This window comes from Malaclemys terrapin, chromosome 7, assembly GCF_027887155.1.
Source record: "Malaclemys terrapin pileata isolate rMalTer1 chromosome 7, rMalTer1.hap1, whole genome shotgun sequence".
NCBI classification, from domain to species: Eukaryota; Metazoa; Chordata; order Testudines; family Emydidae; genus Malaclemys; species Malaclemys terrapin.
Genome location: NC_071511.1, coordinates 62,517,911 through 62,531,716, shown reverse-complemented (window position 1 = coordinate 62,531,716; position 13,806 = coordinate 62,517,911). Strand labels below are relative to the sequence as shown.

General features: G+C 52.7%; 1 protein-coding gene across 1 annotated transcript; it reads right to left on the bottom strand.

Annotated features, from left to right (window-relative positions):
* Positions 1-8,598: 8,598 nt before the first annotated feature.
* On the bottom strand, positions 8,599-12,841 carry LOC128840640 (homeobox protein MSX-3-like). Its single transcript, XM_054034907.1, has 2 exons — positions 11,875-12,841; positions 8,599-10,566 (listed from the first exon to the last, which is right to left on the bottom strand). The coding sequence occupies exons 1-2, from the start codon at positions 12,317-12,319 to the stop codon at positions 10,145-10,147; spliced, it is 867 nt and encodes a 288-aa protein (XP_053890882.1). The 5' UTR covers positions 12,320-12,841; the 3' UTR covers positions 8,599-10,144.
* Positions 12,842-13,806: the final 965 nt, after the last annotated feature.

Genomic DNA, 13,806 nt, shown 5'->3' with positions numbered 1-13,806 from the left:
AACTCACAGATTCCACAATTCCCTGACACCTTTGGGATCAAGCACAGGTTGCAGGTGCAGGTGGTGCCGCTGCCCCCAATTAAACCAACTACCATTGCATCTCTGAATACAAATACAAGAGGCTGTAGGGTGTCTCTCTGCTGATGCTAGGTGCTCTCCTCGCTTTGGGGGGTGTGGGGGTGGTACTCTGTGATCTTCCTGCAGGAGACTCACATAGATTCAGCCAGCTGGCGGCTGGGGTGGGAGGGAAGAGGGTATACTTCAGCCACCTCACTGCACTCTTGGGCTGGATGGCCACCCTGTTTTCCCCGGACCTATGGCCCAAGGTCCTGGGGGTTGCCGAGGTCATGCCAGGGTGCCATCTGCACCTCTGGGTATGCATGGAGGGGCTGATCCTCAATCTTGTCAACTTGATCTGTGCCCCGATCACCAATCCCGAAGCAGGTGCAGTTGTATCAGTGGGCTCTGCCTTCCTTGGCACTTTGGATTCTCGTAAGTGCCTGGTCCTGGGTGGGAATTTTAACAGCACTCTGGATGTGCGTGAGAGAAGTGCTAGGCCACAGTGGATGTCCTCAGGGAGATTGTTACGGCCTCATAGATGTTTGGAGCAACCACCACCTGGATGACTCCACCTCCTTTTCCTGTGTCTGTGTGGAGGATACACAGTCATGCCACTCGTGGCTGGACCGCATTTACGTTTCCTTTTTAACTCTTTGTGGGCCCACTCCTCCAGCATCAGGTTGGTCCCCTTCTTGGACCACCATCTGGTATCCGTGATGGTTTATTTGATGCCTGGGCAGCTGGGGCTGGCCTACCGGCATTTTAACAGCCTCCTGGAAGTTCTGGCTGGCCTGGCGGGAGGAGAGGTGGTGGCATGTCTCTTCCCCACATCCCTAGTTCTTCTGTCATGACTACATCAGGGGGCCAGTCAGAGGAGGGATGTGGCGATTGAGCAGTTGGAGTGGAAGGTTTTGGAGCCGGAGAGGTGCCTGGACACTCACCCTGCAGATCCATCCTGCTGCAGGTAGTGTCAGGAGAAGCAGGATGAGCTCTGGGTCCTTGATGACCATTGGATGCAGGATGATTTTGTCTGATCATGTATCCAGCTTCTTCAGGAGGTGGATTGCGGCTCCTGCTTCTATGCCATGAAGAAAAAGCATGCCACCTGCCCTCTGGAAGAAGACAGCACCCCTCTTACGGATCCAGTGGAGAGCAGGAAAGGATGGGAGCTTTCTATGCAGACTTCTCCATGGTCCAACTAATGCTGATGCTTGTGGGATCCCGTGGGGGATCACACTCACAGTCAGTGTGAATGACCGGGTTTGGCTGGAGCTTCCTCTCACTCTGGCTGAGTTCTTGGAAACCCTCCATATGATGCCTAACATAAAATCTCTAGGCAATAATGGGCTGAACTTGAGAGTTATACTGTGCATTCTGGAACGTTCTTGGGCTAGACATTGCCGTTGTCCGGACCAAGGCCCCGGGGAGTGGGGCATGTCTCATGTTGTGCAGGGCAGGCCATGCTTGCCCTGCTGTCCAAAAAGTGGGGCCTCCATGACATGAGGAATCGGTGCCTAGTATCAATACTCAGCCTGGACTGTAAGGTCATAGCTGTGAAGAAGTAGGAATTTTTTGTAATATTTTTTATGAAGCCAATTTGCCTTGGTTTCCCCTCTGCTTTACGTGGCTACACAGTGGGGGAATAAGTTTGCTCTTGGGGCAGGCTGAGACACATAGGTGTGTGTGTTGCCTAGCTGTTTGAGCCGGCAGAATGTGTCATTAAAAGGACTGAACGAGACAGACCCATATCAGTGGAAAATCTGAGAGGACAATAGAAAGCCCAGTCACCAGGACATTGACACCTAACAACCAATGACCCAGAGAGAGGAGGATTTCCCCAATTCTCAGCAGGGAAGCTGAGCAGAGACTACAGTTTAAGAACAAAGGACTGGGAGGTGTAAGGTGAGGGAATAAGAGCTGGTTTGTGGCAAAACCTTGGAGTTTTCTCACCTGGGAGCTGACTAAGGCCATATCAACATTGCACTTTCGTCGCTCAGGGGTGTGAAAGAAACACCCCTTGAATGCAATACCAGATTTACAATGGCGCCATGGCACCAGGCCCACGATCGAAAGGGGCCCCGGCACATTCTTCTCTGCCCCCCCTGCTCTCTCCTCTGGGGTCAGAGAAGCTTGACACTGGGAGATGCTGCAGCTCCGTGGCGACTCTGCCGTCAGCCTGGCTCCTGCCCCGCCCCTTTCCCCAGCGTGCTACGTTCCCCCCCCCCCCGCCGCCGCTGCCAATCAGCTGGATCAGCCTTGCTAGGGGGAGGAGGGAGCCGCAGCACGCCGGTCCGGGGAGGAGCTGGATGGGGCTGCTCCTGGTGCCTTTCCTTTTGAGGCAGGGCACTTGTGATCAACCAGCTGTTCCTGTCCATGCTCTAGCACCAGTTCAATACCCTGAGCCTGCTCTTGAGAAGCCTGGTCAGCCTCCAGAAGAAGATCCTGGAGTTTGTTTGGGGGTGCACTGGATCTCTGCGGGGGTCCCGACTGGTTCATGAGCAATGTTAATTCTGGCATTTTCTAACTTGAGAGTGCTTGACTTTGCACTCTTTTCATCCTCTAATTTTGTATTTTCTAATTTTTGTGGATTAGTTTATTGATGAGAGCAACCTTAACTAATGTTAAACACAGTTTTTTGTTTGAGCATTGTACAAAGTCTTGTTTGAGGGGGGGAACAAGTGCGAGTCTTTCTTGTGATGATAGGAGACAACAGGTAAATATTCAGAAAGCCATATATAGCGTCCAATGGGTAAGAAGCAAATAAACAATATACACGAAAGGAGCTGTAATTCTCTATCTTCGTTTCAAGTAACCCCCTTTTCAGCAAGTACCTTTGAAAAGCAGTGTAGAGTACCCCAGTACAAGCCCAAAGGAACCGAGTAGCAGCTGATCCAAGCCCAGCTTTGACTGCAGCTCCTCTGAAATAATGTTATGGGAATCAGCAAAGGCAGCTGTTGCCATGACAGCCAGGGCCCTGGTGACTTTCCCAGTGTGCAAATGACCTGGAGGGAAAGAGTGCTAAGTGGCTGATTATCTCTGATGTCACAATGTTACTGCTCAGGCAGCTGCAGGGGGCAGCAAATGTGCAGGGTGTAAAAAAATCAGGCTTTTCTCGTGCTTTGGTTTTCCCAAACTTCCTAAAAAACCCAGCAACAGCCAACCCCAAAATACACATTGAAAATCATTTCACACACATAGTCATTAGTGGCTGAAATGTGGTTCAAGTCTCTGTTACCAGATGTGCCCATTACTTTGGGGTATCCTCATTTATTAGGATTACTCTTCGGGGGGGTGTGGTTCTGTAATTCTATTAATGTATTGCTTGTGTCACTTGTGTGTTCATATGGAGCTCTACTTCTCCCTTCTGCAAGTCCCCTCCTAATGGAGCCACCCTGCAGGATCTAGGTTCCCCAGGGCTGGGTTCCTCCAGCTCCAGAATCAGATGAACATACACACAGGCACTAACAGCAAGTCTGAGTGGACCTGGTCAATCCGCACTCTCAAGCTGCCACCCTTATATGCCACAGGTTCAGCATGTCCCTATCCCCACTTTCACATTACAATTGTACTGGTAGTAACCCACTTGATGAGCAAACCCCACACTATTTTGGGGCGCTACGGGGATCTTTAGCTTAGGTAAAAGAAGCGTTGCTGCAGAGTAAATGGAGAAGCTAAAAACACAAAAAAGTAAAGTCAGAGAGAGGGAGAGAGAAGCAACCAGCTTAACCATAAAAGTTATTTATTGAATAATAGTGATAACTACACAAGGAGGGCTAAACAAACATAAGTTACATTATTAAAGGTTAATACCTGAGGCAGAAAAGAAAACAGAGAGAGAGAGGGATGGAGGGATCTCACCTACTCCATGAGGCTTGAACTGGTCAGGGTTCCCAGGTGATGGTGTTAGCTCAGGGTCCTGAGTGCTGGAGACAGGCAGAGCCCCCAGCACGATCAGTCAGGAGACTGAGTCCCAGTGGAACTGATGCAGAGTTTGGGTCCATGCATCAGAACACTTACTTGGGCATAGGTAGAGGGTTTTGTAGAGAAACAACAATGGTTCAAGGGAGAACACTAGATTTATTTATGGGTAAACTGATGACTCAAGGGTTTTCTTTAGGCTAGACAATAGGAGCTGATCACTCTTGGCTATGGGTGGTGTTTTCTTCCAGGGAGCTCACAATGCAATGCCTTCTGGTTGGAGGGGTTCTTGGGGCTGTTTGTTCACAGATGACAGTGATTGTTTGCTGATAAAGCAGTTGGAGTGGTTTCTGAATCAATTCCTGCTGCCACAACAGCTGTAGGAGGGGTCTCCACCCCATGGGGAGTGGTGGGAGTTTGGAATGACCGAGAGTATCACACACCACAAAGTGCTGTGCAGTATAGTCCAGGAGCCCCAGACCCCTAAAGCCAGTTTCAGACCCATAGACCAAGCAGCATACCACTTTTACTTTCTAGGGGTTAGGAATAAAGTAGTATCCCTTTAAATAATTTGTGAGCCCTCTAGTGGTACTCACTGGTCTATATTTTAGAAGTTGCCAGAATCCAACCAGAGTGACAATGTGTGTATGTAGCTAGGTCTGGCATATTGTGTCCATTGAATAAACACTGCTAGTTGGATTCCACTGTGCCTGTATGGTTCCTTCGTACCCTGTTTGTGGCATAAAGAGCAAGAGACACAACACTTCAGCAGCAAGGCAAGGATTCTAATCTGGGAATACAGTCAGAATAGGGAGCAGCCTAGGGGCAGTGCAACTAAAAAGGGAACTGCACCTTGCAACACTAGGACTATAAGTGATCTGCTCACTTAGAGAAAAATTGTGTTAAAAATGTCTGGCACTTTGGGGGAAATGGACTTGTTTGGTAGTTCAGTAGCAGACTGGCCCACCTCTTGAAAGAGATTGGAACAGGATAGACGAGCAAAGGGTATAACTGATGAGAAGAGAGTCAGTTTTACTGAGCATAATGAGCTAAAATGTGCATCTTACTAAGCAGCCTAACAGCTTTTTAAACTTGCAGCCGAAACATTTGCTGATTATGTGGAAATTCTACAAACTCATCTATCCCCAAAAGCCATGGTGATCACAGTCATTCCTACTTTTATAAATGGAGTCAAAAAGGCAATGAAAGAATTTCTGAGTATGTGATTGAATTATGGAAAGTAACAGGGCATTGCCAGTTTGGAAAGAGTTTAAATGGTGCAGAAAGGGGCTAGTTAGTGTGTGATATGCAAAATGAAGCACCTAAAAACAATTATTGACTGAGGCTGATTTGGCCCTAAAACAAGCACTATAAATTGCTGTTTCAATGGAGACGGCCTAATGAGACTGTCGCTTCCCAATTAGGACAGTTAACATCATCTTTAATATCCTGCCAAGGACTGTCATGTCTTTAAAAGAGTCTAGACAGCTAAAAGGCTGGGTCAGAATACGGGGAAATGTTGAAATTAAAATGTGTGTAACCTTTTATGGTTGGAATGTTTTCATTGTTTTCCTTTTTTATACAAGCTTAATAAAAGGGATTTTAAAGGCGGTTCTTCACAGTGGTAGCTGCTGCTAACAGACCAGAGCCCCCGGTAGGCATTTAACATTGTAACAGTAAACAAGGGCTTTAAATACCATACCTCAGTTGCTCCCTAGACCCCCACTCTTTAGCTATCAGGCTGTTGTGTATATACCCTTTATTGGGAGGGATAGAACACACCCTTTGCCAGTGCGTTAAATCACTATTTCGTAGACATTTGTAGAATGCTGGGAATGTATGTTCATGTTCTTTCCTGGCTCTGGTGGGGGAGTGTGGTCTAATGAGTAGAGAAGGGATCTGCAAATTAGCACTCCTGAGTGGTCTTTGCTTTTAAATGCTGCTTTGCATTTACAATGTGCTCATTAATCTGTGGGTTACAAACCTATTTGTGAAGAGGGGTATGTCAGAGTAGCCCCGTTTTGAAGACATGGAGCATGATTCATCAGTGCTTTGTGGCCCCTTTGTGTTGGCTGAACTGCACCTCCATAAAGGGACGTACAAGCTGTCTCCCCTTGTCCCCTGTGGCAAATACCTCACTGGTGCAGGAATGAATTGAGCCACCCTAGCCAAGCACACAGATTTAGCACAGACTTTCCAAAACACAGTATGGCTAAGTGACTGAAAGGTAGGTCTGCCACTTCAGAGACCTGGGTTCTCTTCCTAGCTCTACCAGAAGTGATCTTGTGCAACTTTACTGATCTCCAGTTATCTGTGAAGGGGGGGGATACTTGCCTCTGTCTTAAAGCAGGTGTATGAAGCCCTACCCGATATTAAGTGTTAATGATTAAGAGTTCACAGGCTTGTGTCTCCTAGCCTAGCTACTTTCCCAGTGGCCAAACGACAGCTGTAGGACTGGCATGCTCCTGCCACCACCACCTCGCTTACACTATTAGTCTATGCAGTTATTTGGAAACAATGAAGAAGGCTCAGTGGGGCTTGGAAGCAAACTCAGTGCAGTAGGACTGATCAAGAAATAACAAGCGTGTGCCAAGGGAGATTTCCTATGGCTTACAAATCTGAAGAGATTTTTATGGAGGTGGTGAAAGGCACTGCCCTGACCCCACAACTATCCCTTTGCCAAATGTCCAGTTCCTGCTGCACAGCCCTAGGGATGTTCAAACTAGCTTTGGAAATGTTTTTAGCGTCGGTGAAAGTATCTCTTTTTTATTGATCTGGATCTAAAAATGGCTAACCTAATTTGCTGAAACTTTCAAAAGAAAAGTTTGTCAACGTTATAAGCAGCGAGTCTAGGGAATTACAATGGAAAGGATTAGGCAGCTTGAAATATTGGCATCACTACCACTTTGCCAAAAACATTATTGTAATGGGGAGACTTTGTCAAAGGAGTGAGTCTCACATTTTGTCTTGAAGGCAATGAGATCTGGTTAATCTCTTCCTGGAAGGGATTCCACAGTTGGGGGCTGTTAAGCAAAAATCTATCTCCATCTCTCATACCTGTCACTCCTACAGTGGAAAGTGTCATGGTTCCCGAGGAGCACAGTTGCTGCAGGATGTTATGTCCCCAGAGTCTTGAAGGCAACCCTTGCAGATGTGGCCCAACAGCACTCCCTTAGAGGCTGCAGTAAAGCAGAGGCAGTTCAGACCCCATCTACTGTCTCTGATAAGATAATGAAAACTCATTCAGGTGGTACATTGGCAGAGCAGCAGGCCAAAGGGAGCCAGGCTAGGAGAGGGCAGGTATGGGGAGAAGCGGTTGAAGGACTGGGCATTGGAGGGTAGTTGCTAGAACCATTCCCACAGAGGCTTGAGTAGTGCTGTAGCAGTAGCTTCTTCAAGGGATGGATTCTAGCCCAGTCGGTGCAGAGTGTCTGGCACCCAGCAGGTGGCGATCGTGCCTAAAGGAAGAGCAAAGGCAGGTCTGGAGCCGGAGCCACAGCCCCAGCCCCTTACTCCTCACAGCCAGCCACAGTTTGAAACTTGACAGGTCTCCAAGAAATACCAGTAATTTCCTGTTCCGAGGACTGACGCTGCCTAGTGCAAACACACACTGTTTGCTACACGTTTAGAATCATGACAAAGTCTGAGACATGGGCTTCCAGTTCAGAATGGCTGCTAGGCACCAAGCCTTCCCTGGCTGGGAGCAGGGCAAGTTCCTGGGACCCAGAGGGCTGCCTAACAGGCAGTAAACTGTAGGACCCCTCCCCACCCCAGCTTTCCTGGGAGCAGAAAGGGACCCCAGGTTTCCCAAAGCCTCCTCCAAAGGGGAAGGGCAGTGTGACGGGTCACCTAGAGAGGTGCATTCCCCTGACAGAGTGCTGGGACCTTCTCTGGCAGCACCTCAGGAAGCTTCTTAAGAGCGGTGGCTGCAAAGACACGCTTAAAGCCCTGGCCAGTGCCTGGGCTTGCCCCACTTCCTGCCACTGGTAAGTAGCCCCAGGCTGCGCCCTTCCTGGCCTGAGCCAGGAAGATGGGCAGTGAGCTGGGGAAGCACCACAAGAGCAGCAGCCCCTATACTGTGTGGTGCGTGGGGGGAGGAAGGGGCAGGTGAAGTGGGGCTGCAAAGTGCTAGGGAGTGGACAGAGCCACTGCCTGGGGGCTTGGAGCGAGACCCTTGGCACCTGGGAGGCCTCCAACACCTGGAGAAGTGGCTCTGCTCTCTGGCAGGGCAGCCACCTCAATTCCGTTCACTCCTCTGAGATGGCTGGGGGTTGCCTCTAGCAGTGGCAGTGCACAGTAGCTGGCTAGACGCCGGGGCAATGACAGAGGTAGCTTTTTGCAGTACATCCAAAGAGCCCCAAGTATTATCGCACTGGCAGGGGAGGAAGCAGTGCTGTGTGTGCGGCCCAAGCCTGACACCTGCCGGGCAGGCAGGCCTCGCTAATCTGTGCGGTATTTTACAGGAACCCCTCTTGGCTCTCCCCAGCAGCCAGGCCTCATTGTGCAGGCTGAATACACTGGCTCTGGTTAGGAGACAGTTTGTTATGTTTTGGGGAAAGCAACAATATTGTTTACAAAGAACAAAGCTGTGAGCGGCACCGCTGCCTTGATTAACTTAGAGGCTTTATTGACTGACTGCTTTGTACAAAACAGGGAGATTTCTGTCCCAGCCCATTCAGGGCTCTGTACAAAACCCAAACTATGTACATGGAATTAGCTCTGCGCCTTTCACATGGGCTGAAATGCACACAGCGTAGACACACCTGTGAGTCCTAGCGAGAACTCACCTATAAACAGCTTAGCATCCTCAAATACAGCCCCCTAGTGACCCATACAAAAATCAGACTGTCACCTATTTACAGCAAGAGAGCACTAAGGGACCTGGCCTTGAGTCACTGCCAGCCCCAGGGAGGGCAGCATGGGCCCGGCAGAGCTCCATCCCACAATGGGGTGACTCCGTGAGGCCAGCTGCTTATGGATAATGGCAGCAGAGTCAGGCCCAGTAGTCCCCAGGGCCGATGGGGGGTAGGGGGGGAAGAGAGCCGGTACAAATTACCATGGCTCAGCGGTCCGGAAGGGAGCCCGGCTTCCCCTCCCTGCCCCCATTGGCCCTGTTTAGCTGGTCCGCCCTTGCTGGAAGGCCCGAAAAATTTTTTTTACAGAGGACCAAACCCGCTCTCGGCAGCCCTGTTGGTCCCATACCTTGAAGTCATGACTGGGCGAAACTCATTCATGCCAGGAGGCTCCTTGCGGAGCGGTAGTCGGGAGTGGGGGGAGGAGGTCACTGAGGAGGGCTGATTAATCAAACCCAAGCTGGTTCTGGAAGAATGTGTGTGTGTTAGGGGTGCAGGGGGGAGCAGTCTCTGCTTTGTGCTGTTTTATTCTCGTTGTCCTTCAACACCTTGTGCTCTGCCATGCAGCATCAGGAGCAGGGGAAGCACCAGGCTTCTCATGCAGTGCTGCAGTGTCAGTATCAAGCACAATCGCATCCATGGGTGTTCAAGCCACACAGTATCATCACGCTGAATCAGTCAGACCAGCACAGGCCAGAGACCTGCTCTCTGCAACCCCAGCATCGAGACCAGTGACTTGTAGTTGTTGTAAACACTCAGGGACAAGCTCCCCTAGACTAGGATATGCTTGGGAGAGGGAGATGCTAACAGAAAAGGCCATTGGGGACCAATACAGGGAGATGGGAACTTCCTGTTGTACTGTGATTGGGTCTCCCCTGTTCAGAGGCTGGAAGACAAGATCAGATTCACACCAGGATCAAGAGGAACCTGACACAGTTCAGAGCTAAAGTCAGCCCTGTGCCAGCTGGGCTGGGAAGCAAGTGCATTGCATTGGGGTGCTGCAGTGAGGGAGCCCATGGGGAAGGAACTTTTTCTTGCCTACAATCTGAGAGGCAGCGATCCTTAGTGTTGAAGCCCAAACACTATTCCCAGTGGATTTTCGCCTGCTGTTCCTCAGCCAGGGACTGACCCTCGGCAGCCGTAAGCCACTCAGTGCATGCTGGTCAGAAGGGGGCTAGTCCACAATCAGCAGCCAGTGAAGAAGTGGGTTTGCCGGCTCGCATATTGTGCTGCTCGCCCCGTGTGCAGTAGTGCAGGCCGGGGGCACTTTGACCCAAGCGCTGTACACAGAGCCTAGTCCCTGCACCAGGTTGTTAGGATAGGTAGTACATGCCATAGGTGACTGGCGCTGTGAAGAGACCTGGGACAGGCTGCAGGGCTGCTCTGCTGGGGAAAGTGCTGGTGGCTCCGTACAGGGAGGGGGAGCCCAGGTGTGCCCCCAGCGGGAAGGGCAGGGCAAAAGAGGGCAGCAAGGGCTTGGTGGCCAGTTTGAGCTTCTCCAGCTCTGCTTCCTGTAACCTCTTGGCCTTAGCCCTGCGGTTCTGGAACCAGATCTTGACCTGGGTCTCTGTGAGATTGAGGGAGCTGGAGAACTCAGCCCGCTCAGCGATGGACAGATACTGCTTCTGCCGGAACTTCCTCTCAAGCGCCAGCAGCTGCGAGGTGGTGAAGGGCGTGCGGGGCTTGCGATTGTTCTTGTGCTTCCTCAGAGTGCAGGGTGGAGGGCTGGGCTGCCCTGCAAGGTGACACAAACAAACAGCCCAGCTACTTAGTGTGGAGTGGCCCTGGGCTGGCTGCCAGGCCAAAGAAGCGATCTCTAGGACCCTCTAGCCCTGTATTCCTACCCACATCAGACATGGAGCCCATCCTGGGCTCCAGCCCTGCCATGAATGCATGTTTCCCCAGTGGGGCTAGCTTTGGTGCAGGGCCTGGTCCCTCGGGGCTAGGAAGCCAGCATGGCACAGAGCAGGCCTTCCCCTCAGCGACTGCACAACAGGTACTCACAAAGCCCCTATTTGGGGCCCGGAGACTCACTCAGGCATGGGGCTGGCATGCTGAGCTGGGATGCGGATGGGGCACTGGCTGTCAGGGAGCAGGGTGCTGTGGCACAAAGGCTCCACACATTAGTCCCCAGGAGCTCCTGTCTCAGCTGGAGAAAGCAGGCAGATCCCTCCCCTGCCCGTGGGGTTCCCAGTGCCTGGCTCCACAGAGTGGCCAGTGTGCCATTCAGCTCACAGGGGAAGAGCTGCCTGGGGTCAGAGCCGCCTGGGGTCAGAGCAATGGGTTTCACCGTGCACCTGGCCTGGGTGTGGGCAGAGGAGCTGAGCTCATAGGCAGGCACCAAGTGGTCTGTGCTGTGGCCCTGGGCCCAGATGGGACCCCTGAGGGAGGAGTGCAGGCCAGGTCCAGGCGCCCTGCGCACCATTAGCAATGTTCAGTGCTATCGGCAGGAGAGCACACTGGGCCTTTCCCCCACTGTTCAGAAGTGAGCGGCTGGCGAGGGCTGCTGGGGGCACGGAGTGATAGCAGGGCTAATGGCCTGGCAGACTCTACCACAAGGCTGTAGGTCCCAGCAGGAGCCCAGGTCAGCAGGCTGTGCTGCTCACACAGGGCTCGTAGGTGCAGAGCATGGGAAGCTGCAGCCGTCTCAGGGTTGGCTCGGGGTTGAAGCGATGGCATCTCAGCCTGGCTAGAGCTTCACAGCGCAAGCAAGGGGCTGGGGTGAGTTAGGGCCCACTGAATGGCTATTGTCTCCCCATCCACTATCCCTGCGGTCAACATGCCCTTCCCACTGGTGGGGCCAGGTCCTGACTGTTCTGCTGCTCAGAGGAGGCCACAGGTGAGCCTGGCCTGGGCTCTCAGATGGGGAGAGGGTCACATACGAGCAAGGGAGGGAGCCTGCACCCCATGAGTTTAGTGCTCCCCCTGCTGCTCTGGCAGGCAGGGGGAAGGGTCCCAGGGGTCCCGCTAGCTGGACTGACAGTTGCCCAGGCTGGCTCTGTGCTCTGACACGCAGAGGTGTGGGGTCACTTTAGGTACTTACTTGGTGGAGAACAGGCAGATTTTGCAAACCAGGAGTTGGGCTCCTTGTCACCCGGACTCTCCACTGCTGGTAGCTGCTGCTTAGCCCGCTGCTCAGCCCGCTGCTCCGGGAAATCTTGGCCTGACTCCGCTGTGTACAAGCTGCTCCGGGCCCAGGCGGGTGGCGCTTCGGCAGTGGCAGCAGGGGGTGGCTGGTGCGGGCGACTGCTCCGGGGACACAGCTTGCGCTCCGTGATCAGCAGGGACTCCACACTGAAAGGCAGCAGAGGGCTGGAGGTGGTTTGGACCCTGCATCCCACTGCCTTGGAGCCCATCCTGGGCAGCTGCTCCTCAGCAATGGGGCTCTCCTTGGCTAGGGCGGCCACTCCTTTGCTGGTCTCCGCCTGGGCTGTCTCCGGGCTCAGCAACCTCTGGCCAGGATTCATCCTCAGGGAGGAGGGAGCCATAAAACTGCTGCGGGGGTAAGGGGAAGTCAGCCCTGCATACGCACCCCCAGAGGCTCCAGACACCGCCCCAGAGCTCAGGCCCAAGCAACAGCCTCAGGGGTGGGGTCCAGGCTCCAGGGTCCCAACTCCAGTCTCAGCGGTGGGGTCCAGACTCCAGAGACGCAGTTCCAGCCTCAGGGGTGGGGTCCACCCACTCCAGAGTCCCAGCTCCAGCCTCAGGGACCAGTCTCCAGGGTCCCAGCTCCAGCCTCAGGGTCCAGGCTCCCAGCTTCAGGGGCAGGGGGCCAGACTCCAGGGACCCAGTTCCAGCCTCAGGGGTGGGGTCCACCCGCTCCAGGGTCCCAGCACCAGCCTCAGGGTCCCGGCTCCAGGGTCCCAACTCCAGCTTCAGGGGTGGGGTCCAGGCTCCAAGCTCCCAGCCCCAGGCTCAGGCACCAGCAGTGCGAAGTGCAGGGTGGGAGATGGGGTCCCGGGCTCCATGCTTGGGGCAGGGCAGCAAGCTCGCGATGGGACTCGGGGACCCTGCAGGCTTCTCCTGCACTTTAACAGCTATAAAAGTTCTGCCGCTCCTCTTTCATGTGGCCGCCCTCCAATCTCCCCCCTGCAGCCCGTGACGTGCCGGGCGAGGGGCTGCCATTGGCCGCCTACACTCTCAGGCCGGAGCCGCCTGGCTGGGGAGGGAGGCGGCCGCGGGGGGGCGGCTGGTGGCCCCTGGGCTGCAATATCTGGGAGCACAGTTCAATGCAGTTAACAAATAGGGCAGCAGCCCCTCTTCTCCCCATTGCTGGGCGCTTGTTGGCACCAGGGCGAGTGGCTCCCCCAAACTCACCACTAACATTTCCCTGCTGATTTCACCTTTCCCCAAAATCCTGCCTTTGCACCCCAATGAACCCATAACATTTATTTCATCAGTCCCCACTAGCCACAAACCTGGCAGCTCCCCAGTCTGCCAGCAGCGAAGGCTGGGAGCCCAGCCTGCTCCAGGGGCTGCTTTGCTCTGTTCTTTAACTCCCCCCGCACTGTTTTCTTGAACTTTGCTGCGACTTTCAGTCTGCTGTTTTACTTACAAGGGTAATTGCTAATTTATTACATTGGTCCTAGTCTTTCTGCCATGCAACTCGTCTTGATCCTTTCTGATTGTTGTTGCTTCATTTGAAAAGCACCGGGAAATCCTTCACCATAAGTTGGAGCATTTTAATAAGGCAGACAAGTTATGCTTTGGAAGGCGCCAGGCGCAGCAGGATCAAAAGGGAAGCTACCTCAGGGAGAATAGGCAACAGTTAACTCTACTTAATTGTCCTCCCAAAATTTAATGTCCAGTGTATGGCTGAAAAGACTAGATTCGCACACAGGCGGGCTTTTTATTGGCTGTTAACTGTTGAACTGCCGGAATTATTTGAAAAGCAATGAAGTTTGGCATTACCACCACTAATAATGTTTTCGCTGAGGGACAACATTAAATACAGCTAAAAGTAGACTCTAGTGCA

Coding starts and splice junctions, on each gene's coding strand:
- LOC128840640 (XM_054034907.1), bottom strand. CDS start 12,319: ATGGCTCCCTCCTCCCTGAGGATGAATCCTGGCCAGAGGTTGCTGAGC. Junction 10,567..11,874: donor ATCTGCCTGTTCTCCACCAA/GTAAGTACCTAA, acceptor GTCACCTTGCAG/GGCAGCCCAGCCCTCCACCC.